This window comes from Chrysemys picta, chromosome 2, assembly GCF_011386835.1.
Source record: "Chrysemys picta bellii isolate R12L10 chromosome 2, ASM1138683v2, whole genome shotgun sequence".
In the NCBI taxonomy this organism is placed as follows: domain Eukaryota; kingdom Metazoa; phylum Chordata; order Testudines; family Emydidae; genus Chrysemys; species Chrysemys picta.
In genome coordinates this window covers 39,245,501-39,260,284 of record NC_088792.1, presented here as the reverse complement: position 1 = coordinate 39,260,284, position 14,784 = coordinate 39,245,501, and the positions used below count along the sequence as shown (strand labels likewise).

General features: G+C 42.3%; 1 protein-coding gene across 2 annotated transcripts in view; it reads right to left on the bottom strand.

Moving 5' to 3' along the window:
* Positions 1 to 14,784, bottom strand: part of NEBL (nebulette) — a 389,302-nt gene that overhangs the window by 246,699 nt on the left and 127,819 nt on the right. For both annotated transcript variants that reach the window (XM_005302757.5, XM_042857629.2), the window contains exon 3: positions 11,350 to 11,434. In XM_005302757.5, the coding sequence (XP_005302814.1) occupies positions 11,350 to 11,434 (85 nt within the window). The remainder of the gene's footprint in view (positions 1 to 11,349; positions 11,435 to 14,784) is intronic.

Sequence of the window (14,784 nt, the reverse complement as noted above, 5' to 3'; positions counted from 1 at the left end):
GAGCCCAGACTCTGGGATCCTCCCTCTTTGCAGGGTCCCAGAGCTCGGGGTCCCGCCTAGGCCTGAATGTCAACCCCACAATTTTACAACCCTGCAGGCCAAGCCCTGCAAGCCCGAGTCAGATGACCAAGGCCCTTTGTGGGAGTTGAACTGCTATGTAAACATATCCTTAGATACTTGCGTCAGCTGCCCCTAATGTAACTTAGAACTTCATGAAGTTGTATGTTTGTCAAGACTGCTTTTTGTAGCTGGAGTAGTCTCTTTTCCAACACCGGTCTGTATATGTCCAGAGCATCCACATAGCCTTTGCATCATCTTCAAGCTCACAGCTAGTTGAGGTGTTGCAGGGCTTTATGACAGAGTGCCTACTACTACCAGATTTTTCCCAGGAACATGTTTAGCAATTGGGTTAAATGACACTAACCTTCACAATAGACACTGGCATCTCAGCAGTGCTTTATCCGGGTTTTTTCCATTGACAAGGGTTACTAGCAGTTTATGGTCTGTTATCAGTGTAAACAAATCCAGTCTACAAAGTTCTCACATCCCCATACACTTGCCAGGCACTCCCTTTCAATCTGTGTATATTGTTTGTGGCAAAATGACCAATGTTGGTATGGTGGGTCCCGCGCTTTTCTTGGTGGGGGGGCTAGGATGCCACCCCTTGCCCCTGCTCTTGGGGCGCCAAGGGCTCCGCTAGTGGCCTGGGGAAGTGGTAGAGGAGGGAAGCGGAGAAGGGGTCTGGGTTTGCTCCTCACTCTGAGCCCCAGCCTCTCTCAACCCCTGCGGGTTTCTTACCCTCTTCCCACTTGGGTAGGGTTACCCTCAGTCCTTGACGCTGGGGGGAGGGAGTCTCCCTGCCCTGCTGGGTCAGGGTCTCCCTTCCTCCAGTTCTCTGGTCTTTCAATTCTCAACAACACACCTCCAAACTCCAGTCCTCTCTACTTCCTCACACCACTCTGTCTGCCAGAAGCAGGGGGCTTTTATTAGGTTCCTGACAGGGCCTTAATTGACTACAGGTACTCCAATTAACCTGTAGTGACCTTTCATAGTCTACAGAGAACCACGCCTTAATTAGCCTAAGGTTTATATATCTCCCGTCTACTAGTTCCCCTCCAGATCTCTTCATCGGGCCCCTGCTCCGTGAGCACTCTCGGCCCCCACCCCTTTGTACTCCAAGCCGGCTGCAGCTGGTTTGCTTCCGAACCGCACCATGGGACTATCTCTACACGCTCGTGCTCCAAACTCTTCATTTCCCCACCCTCGTGTCCCACCCCGATACCAAGTGGAGGAACCTTCTACCAGCTGCAGAGGATGAAGGACCCCGGTGGGCTAGCCTGTACTCCACCTTGGTTCCACGGCCCGCCATGAACATTAGTTGGCAGCTTCTCCATGAAGCCGTGAGCACAGGCATGTACCTGGCGTGGTTCACTTCTGTCCCTGAAGCCTGCCCTTTTTGCGGTGTCCGGGAGACCCTGGCACATGTCTATCTGCAGTGCATCAGGTTGCAGCTGCTCTTCTGGCTCCTCCAGAACCTCTTGTTGAGGTTCTGGCTGCACTTTTCCCCACACCTTTTTATATATGCTCACCCCCATCCGTGGCCCCATGAAGTTGCAGGACCACCTCATCAACCTCCTCCTAGCCATGGCCAAAGAGGCCATTTATAACACCAGGGAGAGGAGGTTGGCTGGGGGGTGGGGCTCTGTGACTGTGGGGTCTGTTTTTGTTCCTTTATCTGTTCTTGCATCTGGGCAGAGTTTCTCTGGGCGGCGTCCGCTGGGTCCTTGGACGCTTTTGAGGAGCAGTGGGCGCTGTCCAGGGTTCTCTGCTCGGTGTCCCCTTCCGGTTCCCTAGTTTTGGCTCTTTGACTCCCACACCTGTTCCTGTTTTGGTTTTTCGTTGGCCCACGACTTTAGTTGAGTATTGGGTTCAGTAGCTCCTCCCCAGGCTTGCGCCCACCCACTTCCCAGCACACAATAAGACCACTCTTCCACTGCTCCCTGGCCCAGCTGTATCACATGTTTTTCTGCTTCTCTGAGCAGGCAAGAGCAAAATGCAACTGGCTTCCGCTCAGAGCAATGTTGTTGCAACAATACACCACCAAGCCATAGCTGATTACATCTGCATTGACCATTGTGGAATTGTTCACATTCTAGTTCTTGACAGCTGGAGATGTTGAGATTATTTCTTTTACCTTTTTGAAAGCACTTTGATTTGGTCCCCATAGCCAAGATGTGTTGGACTTTAACAGTTCATTCAGTGGTTTTGCCACTGTAAAAAGGTCTTATAGGTATCAACCAAATGACCATTCCCAATATACTTCTCAGTTCTGGTACATTAGTTGGTGCATTCAATTCTCCAACTGCTTTTACCTCCTCAGAACTGTGTTTATTGTCTGTCCCAAAAACGCAATTTGAGGTAGGTGGAAAATGCATTTTTCCTAGTGGTTTCAGTACAGACTGACTGATTAAGCTTAGGGACATTGTTGAGGGTTTTGTTGTGTTCTTCCATCAGTGATACATATATAAGACTATTGTACATGAAAATTACAACTTCATTTGTGTTTGTTAACAGTTCTGCCATCTTTCTTTGGAAAATCTCAGGTGCATTGGTAATCACAAAAGGTAATCTTGGAAAGCAAAATCTCCAAAGGGTTAAATGTAGTCTGTTTAGCACTTTCTTTTACTTAAGGAATTTCCCAGAATCTGCCAGTGGGTATGGAATGGCTGTCAAAAGAGGAGAGATTAATAAGACTGGGACTTTTCAGCCTGGAAAACAGATGACTAAGGGGGGTTATGATAGAGGTCTATAAAATCATGACTGGTGTGGAGAAAGTAAATAAGGAAGTGTTATTTACTCTCTCATAACACAAGAACTAGGGGTCACCAAATGAAATTAATAGGCAGCAGATTTAAAACAAACAAAAGGAAGTATTTTTTCACACAGCGCACAGTCAATATGTGGAACTCCTTGCCAGAGGATCTTGCCACATCACTGTTTACCCCCTTTTTCCAGATCATATAGGAATATCTGAAAATCTAAGTACACTATATCCACTGGATCCCCCTTGTCCACATGCTTGTTCATCCCCTCAAAAATTCTAGTAGATTGGTGAGGCATGATTTCCTTTTACAAAAACCATGTTGACTCTTCCACAACAAATTACGTTCATCTATGTATCTGACAATTTTGTTCTTTACTACAGTTTCAACCAGTTTGCCCGGTACTGAAGTCAGGCTCCCGAGTCTGTAATTGCCAGGATCACCTCTGGAGCCCTTTTTAAAAATTGGCATCCTCCAGCCATCTGGTACAGAAGCTGATTTAAATGATAGGTTACAGACTATAGTTAGTAGTTCTGCAATTTCACATTTGAGTTCCTTCAGAACTCTTGGGTGAATACCATCTGGTCCTGGTGACTTATTACTATTTAGTTTATCAATTCGTTCCAAAACCTCCTCTAATGACACCTCAATCTGGGACTGTTAATCAGTTTTGTCCCCTAAAAAGAATGGTGCAGGTTTGGGAATCTCCCTCAGCCAATGCAAAGAATTCATTTAGTTTCTCCACAATGTCCTTATTGTCCTTGAGTGCTCCTTTAGCATCTCGATCATCCAGTGGCCCATTGCTTGTTTAGAATGCTTCCTCCTTCTGATGTGCTTAAAACATTTTTTGCTGTTATTTTTTGAGTCTTTGGTTACCTGTACTTCAAATTCTTTTTTGGCCTTCCTAATTATATTTTTACACTTCATTTGCCAGAGTTTATGCTCCTTTCTATTTTCCTCACTGGGATTTAATTTCCACTTTTTAAAGGATGCCTTTTTGCCTCTCACTGCTTCTTTTACTTTGTTGTTTAGCCATGGTGGCACTTTTTTGGTTCTCTTAGTATGTTTTTCAATTTGGGGTATACATTTAAGTTGAGCCTCTATTATGGTGTCTTTAAAAGTTTCCATGCAGCTTGCAGGGATTTCCCTTTTGGAACTGTACCATTTAATTTCTGTTTAACTAACTTCCTCTTTTTTATGTAGTCCCCCTTTCTGAAATTAAATGCTACAGTGCTGGGCTGCTATGGTGTTTTCCCCGCCACAGGGATGTTAAATTTAATTAAGGCCACTATTATCAAGCAATACAGCTATATTCATCTCTTGGACCAGATCCTGTGCTCCACTTAGGACTAAATCAAGAATTCCCTCTCCTCTTGTGGGTTCCAGAACTAGCTGCTCCAAGAAGCAGTCATTTAAGGTGTCAAGAACCTTTATCTCTGCATCCTGTGCTGAGGTGATATACACCTAGTCAATATGACAATAGTTGAAACAAAATCCCCCATTATTATTGAGATTTTTATTTTTATAACCTCTCTAATCTTCCTGAGCATTTCACAGTCACTATCACCATCCTGGTCAGGTGGTCGGTAATATATCCCTACTGCTATATTCTTAATATTCAAGCATGGAATTACTATCCATAGAGATTCTATGATATAGTTTGGTTCATTTAAGATTTTTACTTCATTTGATTCTATGATTTCTTTCACATATAGTGCTCTTCCCCTACCAGCATGACCTGTTCTGTCCTTCCGATATATTTTCTACCCAGGTATTACTGTGTCCCACTGATTATTCTCATTCCACCAAGTTTCTGTGATACCTATTATATCAATATCCTCATTTAATACGAGGTACTCTAGTTCACCCATCTTATTATTTAGATTTCTAGCATTGGTATATAAGCACTTTAAAATATTTTCACTTTTCAGCTGTTTGCCATTACATAATGTAATTGAATGGGACTTTTTTTCATTTGACTGTTTCTCATCAGATCCTACCTGTATTTTATCATCTTCCATCCTCTCCTCCTTACTAGGACATAGAGACTCTCCATTAATAGATCCTCCCCTAAGGGATGTCTCTGTCGGAACCATATGCTCCTCCGCACCTGTCGGCTTTCTCCCAGCCCTTAGTTTAAAAACTGCTCAATGACCTTTTTAATTTTAAGTGCCAACAATCTGGTTCCATTTTGGTTTAGGTGGTGCCCATCCTTCCTGTATAGGCTCCCCCTTTCCCAAAAGTTTCCTCAGTTACTAATAAATCTAAACCCCTCCTCCCTGCACCATCGTCTCATCCACGCATTGAGACACTGCAGTGCTGCTTGTCTAACTGGCCCTGCACATGGAACTGGAAGCATTTTAGAGAATGCTACCATAGAGGTCCTGGACATCAATCTCTTACCTAGCAGCCTAAATTTGGCCTCCAGGACATCTTTCTCATCCTTCCCTATGTCATTGGTACCTACATGTACCACGACCACTGGCTCTTTCCCAGCACTACACATAAGTCTATCTAGAGGTCTTGAGAGATCCGCAACATCGCACCAGAGAGGCATGTCACCATGTGGTTCTCCCAGTCATCGCAAACCCAGCTATCTATGTTTCTAATGATCGAATCGCCCATTACTAATACCTGTCTCTTCCTAATAACTGGAGTTCCCTCCCCTGAAGAGGTATCCTCAGTGTGAGAGGATACCACATCATCATCTGGAAGGAGGGGCCCCACTATGGGATCTTTTCCCTCTGCTCCAGTTGGATGTTCTCCTTCCCTGAGACTTTCATCTTTCTCAGCAGCACAGAGGCTGTCAGACCAGGGGTGGGGCTGTTCTACTGTGTCCCAGAAAGTCTCATCTATGTACCTCTCTGTCTCCCTTAGCTCAGCCACTCTGGTCTCCAAAGCCCATACACGGTCTCTGAGGGCCAGGAGCTCCTTGCACCGAATGCACACATATGCCACCTGCCCATAGGGCAGGTAATCATACATGTTGCATTCGGTGCAATAAACTAGATAGCCCCCACTCTGTTGCTGGACTTAAGCTGCAGAAGTAAAAAAAAATGCAGGCAGGTTCCTTTGTTGATGCTTTGCTTTTATCAGGGGGTGGTTTGGGCTTTAAGTTTAAAGAAGTTTAAGGAATGTTAAGTGTATCTGGCCCACTTTTACACTCCCCCTTTGAACTCCCTCGCAAAACTCCCGTTAGCCGCTCCTGTACCTTAGCTCCTCTGGTCGCTTGGGGCGAGCTTCTTAAAGCCATGGACTTCTTAAGTAGCCCCACCCCCTGGTTAAGGGTTGATGGGAGCTAAATGGCTTAGGATCAAAGCCTTGTTAAGAAGCTTTCAGCCTTGCCTAGCAGGCTAGTTGGCTCAGCACACAGTCAGCACACAGTCCCCCAAACAAACAGACCACATGGTATATTTCAGTCAAGTCTTTTAAGATCCACACAGATCTGTATTTTTCCATTTTTTCTTTCCCTACCATGCAGTTGGCTCAGAGATTTTCTTGATTATGCCAATCTGCTCCATTCTCTTTAGCTAAATTTCTACTTTAAGAAATAATAGGATTAGAATCCTGCAAGTTGTATGTACACTATATGATTCAGAATTGTCTCTTAAAGTCATTTGTACTGGATCTCCTTTCAAAAGTCCAATATTATAAAATATTCCTTCCAGTTCTTTCACCTTTCTCCCTACGCCCATTAGGGTGGCCAACTATCTAATCTCACAAACACATACATCCTTGCCCCGCCCCTTCCTTGAGGCCATGCCCCTGCCCCACCCCTTCTCCAAGGCCCCACCCCTTGCTCATTCCATCTCTCTTCCCTCCATCTCTCACTTTCCCCCACCCTCACTCACTTTCACCAGGCTGGGATGCAGGGGGAGGTGAGCGGTGCAGGTTCAAGAGGGAGTTTGGGTGTAGGAGAAGGTGGGGGTGCAGGCTCTGGGAGGGAGTTTGGGTGCAGAGTGTGGGCTCTGGGCTGGGGCAGGCTTGACCGGGTGGCACTTACCTCGGGCGGCTCCCGAAAGCAACCGGCACATCCCTCTCGCAGTGTCTCCTAGGCAGGGAGGCTAGTGAGTCTCCGCACCCTGCCCCTGCCCACAGGCACCGCCCCTGTAGCTCCCATGCCGACTGCTTCCAGACCAGGACAGGAAGAAAGCCTTCCTTAGCCCCACTTCGGCTCTGGACTTTTAGTGCTTAAAATCTCCCAGTTTGGCTTCCCCAGTAGCCTCCAGGAGATAGGGCCTGATTCCGGGAGACTCCCAGTGAAACCAGGAGGTTTGGCAACCCTAATGCCCATCATGGCTGCCATGCTGCAGCTGTGAAGGCAGTTGGTCTGGGGTCCCCTCTCCTTCCCTCAGGGGTTTTATGATAATGACAACATTCAATTGCCTGTTTACAGTTTCTAAGATAGTTTCAATTTTTTCAGATTTGTCAAGTTGATCTAGGTTTTGCTGTCTCACCAGCTCAGACTGCTTTGCTCCCTGTATAGCTGTGGCAAGGGTTAAATCTCTCTTCAATTGTAGCGGCTGTGAAAATTTTTTTTAATCTGTTAACCCAATAACCAGCCTGTCTCTGATATTTTCATGTTTTGCATTCCCAAAATCACAATTTTCAGCCAATGTATGCAGAGCTCTTATAAAACATCAACATTTTCCCTAGTTCTTGATTTCTCTCATAGAAGCACGTTCTTTCATAAACCACATTTCTCTAAGGTATAAAGTATGCATCAAACATAGCCAAAACCCTTTCATAATCATCTTTGTGACAGTCTTCAGTAAAGTCAAAGGATTTAAAGAGATGCTCCGCCTGCTTCTCCGAAGCATAAATTAAAGAAGATACCTGTATAGCTCCAGTTTCTTTGTGGAGCTTGGTTGCAATGTAAAAGATGAAGTGGTCTGGGGCATTGAAGAGTGGCATGTTGACGATATCCTGCAATCTTTGTTGCTTTGTTCCTTCTGTTTACAACCTTTGTTGCTGTTCTCCTTCTGTTTCTGTTCTTAGTTTACTTTTAACACCATGCCATGTTCCTGTACCAGATATGGAATGGCTACAGAGTTTGGTTATACAGACCAGGTGTGTTCACCATAAGATCCTTTAATACTCTGCCAGATCTGGCTAAGGTTAGCTTTAAATAAGATATTTTACACACAATGTCACCTAGTGGGTGAACAGTATCATACAGTTTAGTAGTCCATTACACTGCTAATCATGAATCCCGCGTTCTATCCCCAGCTCTGGAAGAGGAATGTGATCTATAGTGGTAAGAAATAAAATAACCATAACTGGTTTAGACACTCTATAAGAGTGTGATGCAGTGGATAAGATGAGGGCTTGTCATATTAGAGACCTGGGTTCTGAGCCTGCAGTGACCTTATACAAGTCCTCTGCAAGTTTATTTAAAAAATGGGTGTGGGAGAGAGTTATCAGAAGCTTTTCCCTAACTGCCTCCTAGGTTGGGGTTCCTGGCTTTAGTTCATAATAAGGGTAGTGAGTTGCATGAGAATTTCAACAACAGTTAAAAGAGGTGAGATTTTAAGTTCTTGTCTCCTCTTTTCCAACTCAGGGAACAATCCTGTAGACTAGAGGGGCAATTGATCGTGAAGAAGTCAGTGTCTCCCCCCACTTTCCCCCTCCCTCTGGAAGTGAGTAACGGCATTCATGGCAAATCAGATTTGTCATCAAATTCAATGGGTTCAGCTTGACTCACACATTTTTCTGTTATGGCTAAAAAGTTATAAAATCACTACAGATAAATACTACCAATGTATAACTGATATTGTGGGAATCTGCACATGACGAGCAAAGTGGACAAAGGACTCGTCCCAGAGTGTTTTAGATTTCTTGCAGAAGGGGCATGAAGAAAAATGAGACAATCCAGTGAAAAACTGCAGAAGGATTGACTTTAGAAATGTTATTATTCTTTCTGAATCAATTCATCTTCATCAAACCACCACGAAAAGTTCAAATAGGAATCAAAGTTTATATTCTATGTTTTGGGTTTACCCAGTTCAAAGAAGTTTTTACAAAATAAAGGTTTAAAGCTTCTGTCAAACTGAACTCTGTAGTACAAGCTTAACTATGATGCTGCTGCCAAAGCACCATAATAAAAGTAAGCAAACTGCAGCTCTCTAAGCTACTTAAATCAAGATGCAACTTCTACAGAATTTTCCTCTTTACAAATAAGTGCATCCATATGTAGCATGACAGAACTTCTGTAGGTCCCAGTTTTGTCCATGGATCAAACTTTAATCACACCAGAAAAAAATGCTAAGTCTTCCATATACGTATTACTATAAATACTGACACCAACATTTTTCGTGACTATTCCCACTGCTTCACCCATTCGTTTATAAAGAGCTTCCCAAAAGGAGAACATTAAAAGATATCTTTTCAATTCTGCTTTCTGGGCTTTTGCCACATTACTCCAATTTTTGGTACTGAGAGATTTGCAAGTAAATTTCAGTGTAGCAAGAGAAGAATACACCCCTAAACAGCCAACCATCACAAGCATGAAGTGCAGTAAAGCCTGTTCAATAGTTTTATATAAGTCAATTTCCAAATGATGCATAAAAATCAAATAATAAGAAAACACATTACTTAGAAAACAAATATATCAAGATGTTAAGACCTGAATGACAATGGAAACTGGAGATTATATATCACTGAATACCATAAGCAAATAAACATGCATATTTTGTTTATGTGGAGTCAAAGAATTATGTATCCATTATCACAATTTTTATTTTCCTTTTACTATTCATTTTTAATGCCTCATTAATCTGGCTGTGGCAATTTTGACTGGTAATATTTTAATCACAACTTGAGTAAAAAGAGCTTTCTATATGAATTTTTATTGTATATACTGGGACCACCTCCACCATTTAGGCAATCATCCAAAGCAAGCAAATATTAGGAGCAGCTAAATATTCTATAACTGTGTTACTGGAGGCTGACATGAGCCAACATTTTGTGATTTGCTTAGTGCATGAGAACCCCTTGGGCCTGATTCTGATCTTACATACACTGTTGTGATCAGAAATAACTTAAGTGATGTCATTGTCCAGCTATACCGAAAGGTGCACAGGAGACACCTGATACAGATTTAATCAGGCTGCATCTTTATTATTAGATGTCTGAGACTACCTGGCAGATAAAAGTGTACAATGTAGGTAAACCCTGTTTGTTTTGTAATTGCCAGGGCAGGGGCTTCCACCAGCTCCCCCTCTTTTTCAATCCAGGTCACTCTAGCAAATCCATTGCCAGAACCTTACCATCCCTCCCACTACCCTCTGTAGGAGGGATTAGATGGGCTATAAGAAAGGGGGGTTGGCTCCCTGCCGTTCCAACCATAGGAGCCCCAAACCCACACCGTTCCATTCCTTTAACCAGCAGCACCTCCTTTTTAAGTCCTTTACCAGGCCATTTATCTGGTCACTGGATGCCTTCCCTATGGAGTACTTGCACTGGACATCCGCCCCACACTTACCAAATAAGTTGTGACATATAGCCTACCGCACCTTTTGTGCTCACCATAATAGGTGTTCCCTAACACTGGCTGTGGGCAAGGCAAAAAAACCCCGCTCCACCAAAGCCAATATGGTGGTGAGGGAAAAAATTCCTTCCCAGCCCCCATAAAAAGGAGTGACTAGCACAATGCCCATAGCAGATTCAAACCCACCTGATAATCACACCTCAGAGAGCCACACTAGCCACTCCCAGTCTTTATTCAGGAACAACAAACTCCATTGCCAACTCTGTCTGCATCTCTATTCAGGGGACACCATCATAGAACCTAACCACATCAGCCACACCATCAGGGCTCATTCACCTGCACATCTACCAATGTGATACATGCCATCATGTGTCAACAATGCCCCTCGGCCATGTACATTGGCCAAACTGGACAGTCTCTATGCAAAAGAATAAATGGACAGAAATCAGACATCAAGAATTGTAACATTCAAAAACCAGTAGGAGAGCACTTCAACCTCCCCGGACACTCAATAAAAGACTTAAAAGTGGTCATCCTTCAACAAAAAAACTTCAAAAACAGACTTCAACGAGAAACTGCAGAACTGTAATTAATTTGCAAACTTGACACCATCAAATTAGGCCTGAATAAAAACTGGGAGTGGCTGGGTCACAACAAAAAGTAATTTTCCCTCTGTTGATATTCATACCTTCTTGTCAACTGTTGGGAATGGGACACATCCACCCTGATTGAATTGGCCTCGTTAGCACTGACCCCCCCACTTGGTGAGGCAACTGCCATCTTTTCATGTGCTGTATATTTATACCTGCCTACTGTATTTTTCACTCCATGCATCTGATGAAGTGGGTTATAGCCCACGAAAGCTTATGCCCAAATAAATGTGGTAGTCTGTAAGGTACCACAAGGACTCCTCATTGTTTTTGCTGACACAGACTACCCTAATGCCAAAAGAACACTCGTGCTGCAATGAAAAGCTGATAGAAAAGTTGACCTGATTATCTAATATTAGTGAAATACAAAAACTACGTCAATGATTACCTGACTTTGCAATTCACTTTGTTGCTTCAGACGAAGGTTTTCTGGAGTATCTGCCACCGTAGTGAAGGACTGTTTTGGGTAGTGTCTAGAAAAAAAAATCACAACATCAAATAGGGAATATCTACACATTCTGGAAAGTCAAATGCATCCCAATATTCTTTGCCACTTTATTTCAATTGAAAGTTGGATTTCATAGTTGGCTAGTTTTGTGTTAAAACTAGTTACTATAACATTTAAAAATTCTGGTAAAATATCTTTGTGTTAGTCATGCATTGCACAAACATGAGTGAGTTACTATAATTAGTCTAAATCCCATATATCCACTGTGAACACTAACTGGTCAGCATGATTTGTGAAAAATTTGTTGAGTAGTATGAAATAAAACAGATATCATGCTTAATTGTGTTTTTCCCTATGTGTTTAGGATATTGTTATACTGAATTAAGACTAAGCTAAAATGCATTAAAATAGAATTGCTTAATGGGAAAAAAAGTCAAATAAATCATATTTAGAATACCAAGGTGTTTGGGATGAAAACCACACCAGTGCTGAAATCTACAGGATCCTGCAAGGTTATACTGACATCACATGTACAGAAAGGTCAAACCTTTTAATGTTAATAGTGTCAACATACTTCTGTATGTAAAAATAAATGATATCCAATATCAAAGACTGCACTGCAAAAAAACCTCACTATTGAAAGTTACTGTGAATCTCTTCTTCAATTTAAAAATTTACATCATTGTAATATATTCTTGTTATTTGCTATTTTACAGACACCTTTGACAGTCAAGTCATGCTCATCACAATGTATGACTCTCCTACAGAACAATAATTTGTTCATTTTTCATGGTTTTATCACAAGTCTTCTTCTGAGTCACCTACAATTAAAAAATGTTATATGAAAGATGGGAAATAAGAAAACAGCTAAACCAAGACTTGCTCACAAGGCAGAAGTACCATAAAGAAACTGATTCTTACAATCTTCTTGCTAAAAGCTTAAGTCTCGATCCAAAAGCAAAGATTCAATTTATGATTATGTTGAAGCACCCATACATACATTTAGATATCTTGTTAGTTTATCATATAGTCTGCCAACTTTCTCATTTGGATATCAAATATTTCAGAAGTTTAGTTAAATCATATATAATCTTCATATAGCAATGTTTGCAATATAATTTCCATTGTAAAACAAGGCTATAAATAAATAGAAAACTTAGGATATGCCCCATAATACTTCGCCATGTACAAATTCAAGGTCTTCTCTAAAGGATTATTTCAGCAACTGGCACAATCTCTAAATCAATGTATTACTACTACTAAAAACTTTTTATTTTCATGAAAAATTTCTGCTTTCTGTGGAAAAATTAGACTTTTCATTTTAAAACTAAACACCTGAAAACTGGAACGTTTTTGGTTTTCAACCAAAGGCTGAAAACTTTCAATTCAGAAATGTTGGTATTGATTTTATTCAGATATCTGATGCCCTCATTCTCTTATGTGGGCCAGGTTCCCCAACCACACTATGGCTGCCATAATGCAACATGGTAGCTCAGCAAGAAAGTATATTATTGCGCATCGTGGGAGATGCAGTTCATCCATGGAGTCCAGCCCACAGAGAGGAATAGTGGCATAAACACTTAAACTACAAATATAATGAGGCACAGTGGCAGCATTTTCAAATTGAAATTTTTGGGTTTTGGCTAATATTTTTCAGTTTTTGATTTTTCACAGAAAAGATGAATTTTTTTGGGGGGGGGGCTTTTTTCCAACTAATTCTAGTATTCTCTATTATATTCTTAGAAGAGGAAGGGCTTTGTGATTTTAATACATATGTGCCCCAACTCCGATTCTTCTTAGGCCTGCTCTACACTGGGGGGAGGGATCGATTTAAGTTACTCAACTTCAGCTACGTGAATGAGTCGACGTACTTAGATCTACTCAGCGCGGTGTCTTCACGGCGTTAAGTCGACTGCTGACGCTCCCCCGTCGACTCCGCCTGCGCCTCTTGCCCTGGTGGAGTACCGGAGTTGACGGGAGAGCACTCGGGGGTTGATTTATCATGTCTAGACTAGACACGATAAATCAACCCCCACTGGATTGATCGCTGCCCACCGATCCGGCGGGTAGTATAGCCATACCCTTATACACCTGTGGGGAAAAAGGTGACTCAGAATCCAGAAAAGGAAGGCAACTTTAGAACTACATAACCTGAAGATAGCTCCTATTTATACAGGTGCACAGAGCCAGCTGATATCAATATCTGCTAGTTCCCAGCGAGTTTTGGAACAGATACAGGAATAGGGTGGAGCTTACAGAAAAATCATGTTCACAGATCAGCCCTATGGATGTAAACCTGTCAACCTACTATAGCACCTCTTAGTTACATCATCCAATTTATTCCTGTAAGCTGTAAAATGGAGTAAATCATTCCAGCCATCGTTTTCCTTATTCTTTCTCTACTTTTCATGGCTGATTTGTTGATAGAAAGAGAAAATGAGTATGAAGGGCTCTCCACTGATATGTACTGGGGCAGAAGACAGTATGTGAGAAAGCCAGAAAGGATGGGCATGGTTTTAATCCTGCAGAGCCCAACAAAGTGGATTCGGAGAGCTTATTCTGACCCAGAGCTTTCCCATCTCAAAAGTCCATTAAGTCTTCAGCAATTCATGTAGGTAGAAAAAGTTGTGATACATTTGTCCTGATACCATGAAGCTTTTGGATCCTGGAGATCCACCACTAGCATCTCTGAATACAGGTGAAGTTTGCTATTTATATGCATCTTTGGCAAATATAGTGACAGTTTGGCCCACAGTATGGAAGCCTAGCCTCCTAATGTTCCTCTTGACCTTGGGACAGGGCCGGCTCTAGCGTTTTTGCCGTCCCAAGCACACACCAAAAAAAAAAACAAAAAAAACCGCCACGATCGGCGGCAATTCGGAGGCAGGTCCTTCACTCCGAGAAGGAGTGACAGCCCCGCCGCCGAACAGCTGGACCTGCCGCCCCCCTCTTCATTGGCCACCCCAGGCACCTGCTTGTACGCTGGTGCCTGGAGCAGGCCCTGCCTTGGGACATGTGGGGACAGAAAAGATGAAGACTGTATGTCTTTTTAACATGATGTTTCCCAAATTAAACTTAGTAAGCAGTCCAGAAGATAAGAATGTGCATTTCATCCAGCCACATATATTAGGTATTTATTCTAACTTACTTGTAGGTGCAATGGTTTACTCCATAAATTGGTAGCCAAAATCACTAATTACTTTAAAAAAAATAGTGTTGTATTTTAAATTTAAGGCAAAGGTATCTAGGATCTATAACAGGATTTAATAAATGTTTGTACTATAAACCTAAAAAATTTTTTTTGCTAAATTGGAGTAAACCATTAAGCATATGTACTTCTCCCTACAGAAGTGATAAAACTGTTTACATTAAAAA